At 41.9% G+C, this 14697-nt stretch overlaps 1 protein-coding gene across 8 annotated transcripts in view; it reads right to left on the bottom strand.

The window, feature by feature from the left end:
- Positions 1-13018, bottom strand: part of LOC137431761 (WD repeat-containing protein 48) — a 68849-nt gene extending 55831 nt beyond the window's left edge. For 4 of the 8 annotated variants that reach the window (XM_068123449.2, XM_068123452.2, XM_068123451.2 and 1 more), the window contains exons 1-2: positions 12739-13015; positions 3314-3454 (exon numbers count right to left, since the gene is read on the bottom strand). In XM_068123449.2, the coding sequence (XP_067979550.1) occupies positions 3314-3454; positions 12739-12786 (189 nt within the window). In that variant the 5' untranslated portion in view covers positions 12787-13015. Of the gene's footprint in view, positions 1-3313; positions 3455-12738 lie in introns of all 8 variants that reach the window. The other 4 variants (XM_078782443.1, XM_078782445.1, XM_078782444.1 and 1 more) reach the window with 4 other exon arrangements.
- Positions 13019-14697: the final 1679 nt, after the last annotated feature.

The raw sequence follows: 14697 nt of genomic DNA, 5'->3' as shown, positions 1-14697 counted from the left end.
CGCCATCTCACGTGACTTAGGCAGTTGGACAGAGAACCATCAGCGTATGCTTTTCTACGCCAGGGCCAGAGCACTCGGGTCGAAAGTGTAGATGCTGCGAATAATTTTCATGTCACGCAGGTAGGCCTGTGATTTATTTTCAAATGTGACTCACATCGTATTTTACTGTAAGCATACATCTCTATCAAGCTCAAATAGTGAAGGTAGGGATAACTGGATTACTGATAGAACTTTGGTGAACGACATCGAGGGTAACGTTTCTCCAACATCAACCAATGGTTTAACCTCCATCGAGCAAGCATCTCCATCATGAAACTCATAAAGAAGGTGCTTTCCCCACCCCATAATTGTTCTTCAACCTAAACTGGTGCCTGGTGTTGGCTTAGCGGTTAGGGTGCCGGCTTGGGATCCTAGGATCCTGGGTTCGAATCCCGGTCGATCGCTGAATTAACGCCAGGGGGGTTGACTCAGCCTGTCATCCATTCCGAGGTCGGCAAATTGAGTACCAGCTTGCTGGGATGAATGATCACGGTGTGTACCCCGATTTAGAATAGGTACACCGTATCCCTGCGCATTGTAAGAGGTGACCAAGGGTTGGCATCAGGAAGGGCATCCGGCCATAAAAACATTGCCTCAAAACAGGGAACCATGATTGTCATGGGGCCCGCAAGGCTAACCCCCACTCTAGCGGGGAAAATGGCCTTAAAACGATCATTCATTCATTCATTCAACCTAACCTGTATGCTCACGGTTTATACAATATCTTGGCTTATTGACGAGTGAAGAGGAAGACGATCCTGGTATGCACCTTCTCTGTCCCCTGCCTCACCACTGATGGATGACCAGCCATCTTGTTCAAAGGAATGATTTGTGTGCTTATATGTGTTTATATTATAGGGTACTTTATCACCTAAGGCAGTGCCACATTATTTGTGTACCTCATTATGTACCTGTATTTTTGTAAGCTTTTTTTTGTACAGTAAAATGCATTGTAATGTCAAAAAATTGTTTTATTTCAACCCTTTAATTTATTTTACTTATTGTACAGTGTACAGTCACGTGAAAAAGTAAGTACACCCCATGTAAAGTTTTGACTTTTTCAACATATTTCAACATACAGCTATTTGATCTTCTTTTCAACAATATTGACATAAAGGCGATATAATATAACAATCATGAAACATTTACATTTTGTAGTCCATTGCATAATTTAAATAAACATAAATGCAAATTTCACGTGTGGAAAAAGTAAGTACACCCTTGGCTCTAATAGGTGGCATTTCCCCCTTTGGCAGAAACAACGTCAAGTAGGCGTTTCTTATAACTGTCTACCAGTCTCTGACATTGACTGGGAGAAATTTTTGCCCACTCGCCCATGCAGAATTCTTTCAGCTGTGCGATGTTTGAGGGGTTTCTTGCATGCACAGCTCGTTTCAAATCCCTCCAAAACATCTCGATGGGATTTAGATCCGGGCTTTGACTTGGCCATTCCAGAACCCTCCATTTCTTTCTTTTTAGCTATTCCTTGGTGGATTTACTGGTATGTTTAGGGTCATTGTCATGTTGCAAGGTCCACCTTCAGTTGAGCTTCAACTTTCTGACAGATGGCCTCACATTATCCTCAAGCACCCTCTGGTACAATGAGGAATTCATAGTGGATTCTATGATGGTGAGATGCCCAGGCCCTGATGCAGCAAAGCTGCCCCAAACCAGAATATTTTCACCACCATGCTTTACAGTTGGTATCAGGGTCTTGTGGTCAAATGCTGTCTTTGGTTTTCGCCAAACATGTCTTCTGGTACTGTGGCCAAATAGCTCTACCTTTGACTCATCTGTCCAGAGTACATTGTTCCAGAAGTGCTGGTCTTTGCCTAGTCTTTATTGGCAAACTTTAGTCTTGCCCTGATGTTCTTTCTGGACAGCAAAGGTTTCCTCCTGGCACACCTCCCATGTAGACCAAATTTGTGCAGGCTCTTTCTAATGGTAGACTTGTGCACTTTGACATCAACAGTGGCAAGAGCTACCTGTAGGTCCCGTGGTGACATTCTGGAGTTCTTTGAGACTTCTTTCAGCATCTTGCGGTCTGCTATCGGGCTGAACTTGCTGGGGCGGCCTGGCCTGAACAAGTTGGCAGTTGTTTGGAATCTTCTCCACTTGTAGATGATCTTCCGGCCGTTCCGGACATTTCAAATTGTTTGGCGATCTTTTTAAATCCCTTCCCAGACTCGTAGACATCTATAACCTTCTTTCTGAAGGCCTCAGAGAGCTCTTTTGATCTAGGCATGGTGTCGCCTCACATTTCAACAACAAAGAGCAAACCAAACTAAATGTCTAAGGTTTAAATAAGACAGGTTCCTCCAAGATCCTCTTCAACGATGTTCTAATCATTTTGCACCTGAGCTGGTGCACCTGATTCTAATTTTAGGTATTTGAAGTGGTGATAAATGTCGTGGTGTACTTACTTTTTCCACATGTGAAATTTGCATTTATGTTTATTTAAATTATACACTGGACTACAAAATGTAAATGTTTCATGATATCTGTTATATTATATCACCTTTATCCATCAATATTGTTGAAATGAAGATCAAATAGCTGTATGTTGAAATATGTTGAAAAAGTCAAAACTTTACATGGGGTGTACTTACTTTTTCACGTGACTGTATATGGATTGGATTGGATTATGGGATTTAGGCTGCATGACTTTTAACAAATGATGCTGTGGTGGGATACGGACTTGGAAATATTTAATAAGTAACATATAATAAGTCCATGAGGGGTGATTCGACTTGCGACTACTTCGACTTACGACCTGTTTGTCGGAAAGTAACCCCGTCGTAACTCGATGGGAGTATGTAATGTAATTTAATAATAATTATTGGCAGTCAGGCTGTCTTTAAAATGACTTACCATCAACAAAAGAAGTAATACCAGTGGAATGCTTTGCTGCATTTGAATCAAAAGCCATAACACAACTAAGTCATGAGCTATAAAGATTACATCCTTATGGAAGAGGAGTTGCAAAGCATCCTTAAATTGCATGAGTTTGTAAAAGGTAAGTGAATTCAATTTAAAATAAAGTCTGTGCTGCGAGTGTGTAACCTGGGTGGGCTTTGCAAAGCAGCAGATCAACTATCGGTTTTTTCTGACCAAATGGTACTCGCAGATGCACCAAGTACCCATATATGCTAAATGTGGCCTTTCAAAGTTGCAAATAGCGTTTAGTGCATGAAAGTACAACTTTATTGCTTGACTTCTATAGAGTGCATTTTACTTTCAAGATTATATTTAATGTCATCATCCACATCTTTACCTTGTGCTGGTTGACATTCCATATCCGAATTATGGAGTCTCTGCCTGCAGTGAATAGCCGGTTGAGAGAGTGATCCAACTGAAGAGCATTCACACCACTTCGATTGTACCTCTCCACTTCATCCCGAATCACGTATGACACCTAACACCAATAACAAAAGACATTTCAGCATCAAAGGGACCAGTCAATCAATAAATTTCATAGAAAGCGCAAGGTTTCAAAGCACTTTACGAGGAAGAAAGAGGAAGGAACTAGAACGGAATTCTTCAACGTCCCGACGTGGACCGACATGCTTCTGCCCACATTATTGAATCTTTACACATACTTTACCGAGTTTGACTTAGATCCCTTCAGCTGTTCTTAAGTTACTGCGCTGACGAACTTTTTTTTTACTTGACATGATATTTAACCTTTGACTTCTTGACCCCAAAATTAAAGTTCATGTTTACACCATGATAAATACTTGTACCAAGTTTGATTTAAATCCCTTCAGCTGTTCTAATGTTATAACATTTTTACCTAACATGACCTCTGACCTTTAACCTCTTGATGCCTTAATCAGTTCATCATTGCATCATATATACTTATAGCAAGTTTGTTAAAAAAATCCCATCACCGGTTCACAAGTTATCACGGTAACAGGATTTTTACTGAACAAGACCTCTGACCTTTGACCTCAAGACCTCAAAATCCAACCAGGTAAGCTTTACCTTATTATACATGCCTGCACTACCTTTGAGTTCGAGCTGAAAAAAACGAAACTGGCCACTAGGGTGGAAAGAGTCCCCCTTGATAAATTTGAGGTCTTTTCAACAATTAAAAGATATATAGATAGAGATAGAACAGAAGAGATTACATCTAGGACAAGGCAATAAGTGGCAAGAGAGATTAGAGTGAGGGGAGCTAAGTGCTCGCTTGAAGGTGAAGACAGGGATCGCAGGGATTTGGCCGAAATGGCACGAGAAAAAGTGTTGGCTGTGCAACAAGACGGGGTATCAAACCCCGGCATAGAGCCGGTCCAAAGGCGACGCAGAAAGAGTGTGGCAAAAGGAAAGAATGATGGTGTCCCCCTGAAAGAGGGGCAAGACCGGTTCAGAGACAAGGACCAGGTGACTCACACACAAACGAAGGGGAAAAGAGTGGTAGGCAGATAGTGATGGGCAGAAAGACAAGGGAGAGCAGCAAAATGAGGGAGAGGAGGTTGGTGCAGATGATGAAGAGCAGCATAGACCGGAAGAACAGTTAGCCAACAAAATAGAAGAGATGAAATTGATAAAACTCAGAGAAAGACAAAAACTATATCGCAAAAAAAAACAATAAACGGACATAATGTTATCTTAGTGAGGCGAACAACAACAACAACAACAACAACAACAACAACAACAACAACAGGCATTTAAAGGCCATTTTCCCTGCAAGAGTGGGGGTTGGCCTTGCGGTCCCCATGACAATCTTCTCCATTTTGCCCTATTTTCTACATCTCCCCTTGTTAACCCCCTTGCCCGCATTTCTTCTTCCACCACCTTTAGCCAAGTCTTTCTTGGTCTTCCCCGTCCTCTACTTCCTTCTACATTCATTTCCATCACTCTTCTCAATCAGTCACTTTCATCCTTCCTCAACACATGACCAAACCATCTCAACCTGTTTCTCTTCACAGCATCCATCACAGGCTCTATTCACATCATCTTTCGCAATTCATCATTTGTCTTCCTCTCCCTCAACAATACTCCACGCATCCACCGAACCATTCGCATTTCCACCCTTTCCAGCCTTCGTTGCTGGTTGGCCAATGAGGCAAACCAACCATTCAATTCGAAAAATGATTTCATAATCATCAACCTTGAAGTAAATCAATGTTGTGTGTTTCGCAGCACACTATTTATTCAAGAAAAAGTAACGGGCAAACAACACCAGAAGAAGAACAAACCAGGCCCTACAAAAAGAAACGAAATTCCACCTTGGAGACAGATTAGCGACACAAAGAGAGCAACTGCGGAAGGAAGTAGGACAAATACAACCGTTCAGGAAAGGAAACAGAAACCCAAAACTAAAAAAAAAGGAGAATCCAAAGAATAAAAATCAAGACCTCGAGTGCTCGGGTGCTGAAAACAATCTCAAAATAGAAATGACAGCAAGGAAGATCAAAAAAAATATGAAGAAGGAAACAACAAGAGAAAACAAAACCGCATGTTTGAAAGTAACCCAAAGAGATTTTACCATGAATTGGGGAAACAAAAGCAGTATGTGTTAACTCCCCCTGAAAAAGAAAAGCCGGAAAAATTCTGGAAAGGAATTTTTGAAGATCAAAAACAACATAAGGAAGCAGAATGGATCCGAAACATGGAAAAGAAGAAGCAACATCTCAAGGAAATGCCCCCACTGATTTATTGATGAAGAGAAAATTAGAAAACAACTTCAAAAAATACCAAACTTCAAAAGCCCAGGCCCAGATGGAATTCCAAATTTCTGGCTAAAACAACTTGATGCTCTTCACAATCACTACACCAGGATATTTAACGAACTGATCCAAAAAGAAAAGGCAGTGGATGAGTGGCTCGTAGAAGGGAACACCTTTCTCATCCCAAAATTGGAGGAAACCCAACTCCCCCACAAATACCAACCGATAACATGTCGACCAACCACATACAAACTGCTGACAGGAATCATTACAGAAATGATGGACCATCATCTAACACAGCAAGGTTTAGAGGCAGAACAAAAGGGATGCAAGAGAAGTTGTTATGGAGCAATTTATCACCCACGACTGAACAAGGCCAAACTTTAAAATTGCAAAATGTGAAGAACTAAATTATCCACCGCCTGTATAGACTATAAGAAAGCTTTAGACAGAGTACCACATTTGCGGATGTTAAAATGCATACACATATACAATATCAATCCCAACATAATCAAACTGATTGAGAAAGCAATGGAGCTCTAGAATACCACATTGATATTACAGCACTCAGAAGGAAATATCAAAATACCAGATGTGAAGATATGGCATGGGATCTTCCAGGGAGACAGTGTTTCCTCCCTTCTATTTTGTCTGGCTCTGGGCCCACTAAGTAACCTCATCAACGAACAAGGACACAGATACACCACAACAACCAATAGACGAACATCCAAAGAAATAGGAATGGTGAGAAGGCTCCTATAAATGTGTGATTTAACCCTTCGAGTACGGGATTTTTTTTTATAAAAATACCCCCGGTACGGAATTAATTTGGCATTTTGGTACGGGAATGCAACCACGTACTGACAATCTATTTATAGGTATAGTTGATGACGTGTTATAACATCATCTGTACACAAAACTTTTCCGCGGGTTGCGGCACTGGACGTCATCCGTACTCAAAGGGTTAAAGCTCTTCTTGCCAAATGACAAAAAATTGATAGAACAAGTAAAACTAGTCAAACAGTTTTCCAATGACATTCAAATGGAATTTGGACTAGACAAGTGCACCAAGTGCACATTTGTACAAGGTAAACCAACAAAAACAGACATCATAAAAATTTACCTTGAAACAACAATACAGCAGTTAGGAAACGAAGCACCATACAAATACCTCGGAGTAGAAGAGGGCCACCAAATATGTCGCAAACAAATGTGCAAAACAATCGCCAAAGAATATCTACGTAGAATGAAGCTGATCCTAAAAACATACCTCTCCCCAAGAAACAAAATCAAAGCCATAAACCAGCTCGCAGTACCAGTGTTCCAATATAGCTGCGGAATAATAAACTGGCCACAATCAGAAATCAACAAGTTAGACATCAAAACAAGAAAACTCCTTACCATCAACAAAATGTTTTACAAAAAGCAGTGCATCCCGAGAATGTACCTGCTGAGATGAGAGGGAGGGAGCGGCCTGATGCACAGAGCAATGAGTGTAGGACTAGCTGAGTATGTGAAATACTCAACAGACTATCGGATGTGATTTGTAAACAAACATGAACACAATAAACATGAAAAAAGTATCCCAAACTCACCTTACAAAGAATCTCCAAAAATAGGTGCGAATAGAAGACGCCGCACAGGGAAATTAAACAGCAACAAATACAGCCCCAACAATTGCAATATATAATATATATATATATATATAGTGGGGCGGCTTAGCCCAAATATTCAAAAGAATTGTGCATTTTGTGATACAAGCACCAAATTTGGCACAAATGTACATTAATATGTTGTGAACATTTTCAGATATTGGGCCACTTGAAATTCTCTCTTTATGTCCGCCATATTGGATTTCAAAATGGCCGCCACTTGAAATCTACATTTGCTATTATCTCTGGACGTAATGCAGCTATTGACTTGATTCTGGTATCTAAATGTATGTTTTTGGGGGCAAGGAATCCAATGGTACCAATTTCAACTTAATATTATCTATCACAGTCTGTTATATAATTTTATTTGGAAATTATCTAGGCAAATATTGGATTCAACACAATACTTTGAAAAGAATGTCTTAGTTCTGTAAATATAAATAAATAAAAAAACTATACTAAATCACTAGTAACAACTCAGACAAGCTCATATATACTGGCAGTCTAAAATATAAATTCATATCCCATTAGGAAACAAAGTGACCCATTCATTTGTGTTTTTCATATGCATATTTTATGTAACATTACATTCATATTGTCAATAAATACCAAACATGCATAATCCCCTTTTCCTAGACCCTTTAAGCCATCTTTTGTGTTTCTAGAGTACAGAAATTTCTTGTATAGGCTTCCATCTGTCTTGTTTCCTTAACAATGCACTGTAGCATGTCTTTAACAATGTTTACAAACATGACTCCACTACATGTCTTTAATCACAGCCCTGACCCAAATAAAAGAGTAGAGAGGCTGCATGTGTGTTGACCCACATCAACTGTGTTCTTTGTGTGTGGCTGTGTTTAAATCACCTTGTGACTCCACATAAATGAGTTAATTACATACAATCTGGGCTCAGCGAGACAACATTGTGTGGTCAGCAATGAAGACGAGAGTCTGAATTACATGTATGCAAAAGACCTTGTGAACCAGTGAAGCAAATACACGGGTAAGCATGAATTAAATCTAGGGCATGATATAATTTCCATGATGTTTACCTCTACACTCAATGGTGGAAGGAGGTAATGTTTTGATCCCAGCTTGTCTGTATGTCTGTTAGTCCACAAAATTCCAGACAAAGCTTGTAGTAGTGGTAGTTGTAGTGGTAGTGGTGATAACAGAAATTGTTATATAGAACTGAACTTATATTATTATTATATGCAGAAAATAACTTCATTTCTATATGCCCTGCAGTGGACAGGTTAATTGGTTTATGCACTGAAGGGGTCACCCTGGTGTGCACTGCTGTGTTCTGCCTCACTGAGTTGTTCAGGTATGATGTACTCAGCACAAGCTTACCTGATACACATGTGTGCTGGCTAAAACCACTTGTCTGGTGGGCACGACAGAGGCAGGTTGTCTAATAGCCAACCTGGTCTTACTTTTTTGGGGTTTATCTGAAATTCTTACTATAAGGCTTTAAATTAGAAATGTTTTATATAAAGTAGTATTTTGAGTGAAGTGTGTATTCCACACTGACAGTTTTGACATGTTCTGAATTTAACACGAAGGCTGTAATTAACAGAACGGGGTATGTCTGGAAAATGTACTGTCCAACCTAATAAGAGTTTAGACTGATTTATATTTAAATCTTGGCTGTGTAAATATTGTAAGAATTTATGAATTCAAATGTTTTGTAAATATTCAATAAATTTGGGAATATTTTTTAACGAAAGAATCTCATGTGATTTTATTTCTCTTCTTGCCTCCGGTATGGGTGAAAATTTAATTCCGGCATAATCTCACAAAACTAATTCCCTAAGTGTGCCAAGCTAAATGCTCTACGATATAGAGGAATTATCCTCCTCTCCATTAGTATGGCGGAGGAAACCCCTCTATTATATATATAACAAAATGTTAACATTATATCATTGTATCGTTGCAGATTCAGAAAACAGTTCCACCATGTCCAAGAGCTTCAGACTAGCTGATGTTGAGCGAACTTCACCATCAACATCACAGCACCTCACCACAACTGACTGGAAGTTATGCCTTATATGTCAAGAGGACAAGACGGAGACACTGACCAAACCTGACCAATCAAAGAGAAAAGACATTGGGAGTGGGTACAGTTCACTCGCAGAGAACTTGGTCAAATTCAGTGAACTTGGAGAGCTTCCAGGATCATTTCACCTGGAAAGACTCGATGATGGTCATGGCATTGAAGCTGCGATGGTTGCACACGGTGCAAAATATCATCAGACATGCAGGCTCCAGTACAACAACACCAAACTGCAGAGAGCACAAAAGAGAGCACTCAAGAAAGAATGTGAGAGCGATGAGGAACAAGCTGCATGCAAACGCACCAGGTTACATTCACGCTCATCGAGTACAGAGAAGAAGGTCCCAGAAAATTGTTTCTTCTGTGAACAACCTGCTGGGGCTGACAGTCTTCGGAAAGCTGCAACATTCCAAATGGACAAACGGGTGCGTGCCTGTGCAACCCTTCTTGGTGATACAGAACTGCTGGGCCGTCTCAGTGGTGGGGACATGATAGCGTTGGACGCCCAGTATCACCCACGGTGCTTGATAGGACTTTACAATCGCACAAGAAAGGCCCAGTCAACAGGATCACAGGACACAAAACAAGAGCGAGCAATGTCGGCAGTTGTCTTCGCTGAACTCGTCCTCTACATTGAAGAAACCAGACAAGATGAGGAGACGGCACCAGTATTCAGATTGGCTGACCTTGTCCAGCTCTATCAGTCCAGAATGGAACAGCTAGGAGTCCAGCTCGACACGAGAGTCCACTCCACACGACTGAAACAGAGACTGTTGGCTCAGTTTCCTGACATGCGGGCACACACCAAGGGGAGAGACATCCTGATGGCATTTGAAGAAGATGTCGGTGCTGCTCTTGCCAAAGCCTGCGAGCTGGACAGTGATAGTGATGCAGTCCATCTTGCCCATGCTGCACAGATTGTTCGCCGTCACATGTTTAGAGAAGCCAAGCCCTTCACAGGATTCCCTGAAGTATGTCAAGAAGAATCTGTGCCACCGTTGCTGCTTGCCCTAGTCAGTATGATCCTAGAGGGACCCAGCATCAAGGAACAGATGGCAGACACTAACCCTGCAGCAATTGCCACAGCTCAGATACTGAAGTTCAACAGCATCAAACACAAGCGAACACGTGGCACCACATCATCCACCAGTGTCAGGCACAGTGTTGCACAGGAGACCCCACTTCCAATAAACATAGGGATGATGCTGCGTGCTCATACACGCAAGAAGGAATTGGTCGACAGACTGTCACACCTTGGCCTGAGCATCTCCTATGATAGAGTGCTCCAGCTCTCAGCACAGATGGGCAACAGTGTCTGCCAACAGTTTCACAGAGAACGAGTGGTCTGCCCTCCGAAGATGCGTGGCAAAGTGTTTACAACTGCCGCTGTAGACAACATAGATCACAACCCCAGTGCAACAACATCAAAGGACTCCTTCCATGGTACCGCTATCTCCCTCATACAACATCCTTCTTACACTGGTGAAGGAGTGGATCGGAGTATCGTCATTGTTGGAGGATCTGGGGATGCACGGTCCAAGACAGTCGCCCCCATGCCGCACTACTACACTGATGTACCCCCTGTCACTAGCAGCATCAAGAAGTCGCCTGTCCCAGCTGCTAAAGTGGCGTCATTGACCAGAGGAGACTTCAAACAGCAGACTGATGAAGAATACCAATGGCTAGGCAATGCAATGAAAAACACAAATGAATGGGTCACTTTGTTTCCTAATGGGATATGAATTTATATTTTAGACTGCCAGTATATATGAGCTTGTCTGAGTTGTTACTAGTGATTTAGTATAGTTTTTTTATTTTTTTTTATTTACAGAACTAAGACATTCTTTTCAAAGTATTGTGTTGAATCCAATATTTGCCTAGATAATTTCCAAATAAAATTATATAACAGACTGTGATAGATAATATTAAGTTGAAATTGGTACCATTGGATTCCTTGCCCCCAAAAACATACATTTAGATACCAGAATCAAGTCAATAGCTGCATTACGTCCAGAGATAATAGCAAATGTAGATTTCAAGTGGCGGCCATTTTGAAATCCAATATGGCGGACATAAAGAGAGAATTTCAAGTGGCCCAATATCTGAAAATGTTCGCAACATATTAATGTACATTTGTGCCAAATTTGGTGCTTGTATCACAAAATGCACAACAGGTTTGCTATGCTGCTACACTAATATATATATATATATATACACACACACACACACACACACACACACACACACACACACACACACACACACACACACACACACACACACACACACACACACACACACACACACACACACACACACACACACACACACACACACTCATCCCCACCCCCCCCCCCCCCACCCCACACACACACACTCACTCACTCAAACACACACACATCCCTACACACACACACACGCTCATCCCTACACATACACACAGTCATCCCCCCCCACCCCACACACACACATACACACACTCATATACACACACTCATATACACACACACAGTCACCTCCCCACACACACATACACACTCATATACACACACACAGTCACCTCCACCACCCCCACCCCCCCCCACACACACATACATACACACACTCATATACACACACACACACACACACTCATATACACACACACAGTCACCCCCCCCCCCCACTCATCCCTTCCCCCCCCCCTCCCCCACACACACACACTCATCCCTTCCCCCCCCCCCCCTCCCCCACACACACACACTCATCCCTCCCCCACCCCCCCCCCCCCCACACACACACAGTCATCCCCTCCCACACACACACACTCATAGTCATACACATACACACAAACACAGTCAGTCATCCCAACATACATACACCCACACCTCACACCTGATATGAGAATTTATTGAACAATCTGTAAAAGCTATTCCTGAAACATCATATAAAATTGAACGGATGTTGTCAAAGATACCAAGTCTACAAAACCCTATTAGTAATAGTATTACTATTAGTATTAACCTGAAGTAAATTGCAAACCTCAAAATAGTTGTTTAACTGAACGAGTTTATGATGAAAATGTTTGCATTTTCGAGAGCGTGCGGCTTTGGATGCTTCGTGCATGACAGCAGGTTCAGGTACAAGGCACGATTGTGATGCTCACTGGCGATGTGGCCTATCCTAGGGTGGCATGGTCCACTAGGCCCGTCTTCCTGCTCTTACAACGGGCGAATGCACCACGAGCCCGGAAGAGGGACGACCCGCCGGGCTACATTAAAACGACCTCTTCCGCCACGGTCTCCCCTCGCGCTCTTTAACACGACCCAATCCAACTTACCTGTACCTTCCTGCGCGCCGCGGGGTTGGCGCGGTGGTGCGCCGCCATTTCCCCGCGCGGCGCCAAGGCGACACCGGCGATCGCACTCAAAGCTCACATTCCCCCTCACGTCGTCACACTAATCGGGATGAGGATGAGGGTGACATCGGTTATTCCATATTCGTTCTTCGTATGATGCCTCGTTACTCGTTCTTCGTATGATGCCTCGTTATTCGTTCTTCGTATGATGCCTCGTTATTCGTTCTTCGTATGATGCCTCGTTATTCGTTCTTCGTATGATGCCTCGTTATTCGTTCTCTCGCATTGGTTTTCATTGTGAGTTTTTCACATTTTTTCCCTTCAATATTCATTTTATGCAGATTTCCCTTTCGTTTTACCGCCCATTGCATTGCTTCGCCAAGGAACCCATTCCAGGTCCTCTCATCCTCATAATTACTGTGTAAACCAGTTTGGAGATTCCCGGGGTTTTAATTCTTTTTTCAATTTGTTCATTCGGCTTGCTATTGTTTTTCTTCACAATAATTGTTCTTTGTTGTGTATGGATCGGGGATTGTCGTCTCGATCCGAGTGCCTATGATACTAAACAAGACTGTCATACAAACAACAACAACAACAACAAAGGCATGAGCGGCCAAGCAAGAATGGAGACGGGGAATAGATGGAATTGGCTTTTCTACTTCTTCTTTTTCTAATCCCTTTTCGTCCCTCATTAGTCCTCTTCTTCTTCGTCAACCTCATTTTCATCGTCTTCTTATTCGTTCACTTTATTTTCGCCCTCTTCTTGTTCAGCTTCTTTTCGTCCTCTTCTTCGTCCTAATCCTTTTCGTCCTCTTCTACCTCGTCCTTTTTTCTTAGTCCTCTTCTTCTTCGTCCTCATCCACTTCGTCCTCTTACTCGTCGTCCTCTTCGTCCTCTTCGTCTTCGTCTTCGAATAATTTCGTTTGCACTTTGCTGTTCGCAGCGAAAGGCTGCGACCTTTGTGGTAACATCAATCGTTGAAGGTGTGCGTGTGCCGACCTGCCGCTGCTGCAATGTCTGATGGTTAAGGCAGGAATTTGGCATTTGTTATACTCTACAGTAGGTTCGCTGGTTCGGTCTAAGTCTAAGGGGTCCAACATGATTTAAAGGTTGGACGTTGGTGGTGGTTTCGTGCAGTCTGTGACTGCTTGTTGCATCACTTTTCTGAGGGCGTAACTGCCGTTGATGCAGTGCCTTTCTATAACCAGTGATCTGGTACCGGTACTCATTTTGCCAACCACAGAGGGATGAATGGCTGAGTCAACCCATCTGGTGTTAATTCAACGGCTGACAGGGGCTCGAAATCAGGACCCTAATATCCCAAGCCAGCCACCTTAACTGCTAAGCCAACACGAGGCTGATATAAAGGTTATGAGGCGTCTAAAAATCAAGGGGTACCATTATTGGGGTTGAATACCGTTTATCAAATTCGAATTACTAATAATAGTAATAAGGATGTTTTTCTCTCATTAAATCATGTAAATAACCACAGAAAAAGCAAAGTAAAAAGTCGAGCTACATTCAAAGTACTCCATAATCAATGAGCCAGTAGCATACCTAAACCACCAGTGTTTCATCCAAATCTGTAACTTTTTGAAAATTAAGTATTTAATCCAAAAATTATATAATTAGTCAATTAATTGATTAACGAATAAATCAAAAATACCCTTTACAGCCAAATCACTTGGTCACTATCGTGTCCAAATATCATCTCCCTCGCTCAAAAGGTCCTGAGATATTGCCCAGATGACAAAGGAAATAAATAAGTACTTAATAAATCGATAATAATCAATTAATTGACATATATAGTCGAATAAAATTGATAGTCTCACTTTTGTCCTTTGGAATCCCCTAGTAAAGTTGAGACGAAGATAGCTGAATGCGTTCGCGAGTTATCACACAGCCAAACATACAAACAAGAAATATGTCGTGCATTGCACG

This window comes from Myxine glutinosa, chromosome 7, assembly GCF_964187855.1.
Source record: "Myxine glutinosa chromosome 7, kmMyxGlut1.1, whole genome shotgun sequence".
NCBI lineage: Eukaryota > Metazoa > Chordata > Myxini > Myxiniformes > Myxinidae > Myxine > Myxine glutinosa.
Note: the sequence above shows the minus strand (reverse complement) of the source record. Positions and strands in the feature narration are given on the sequence as shown.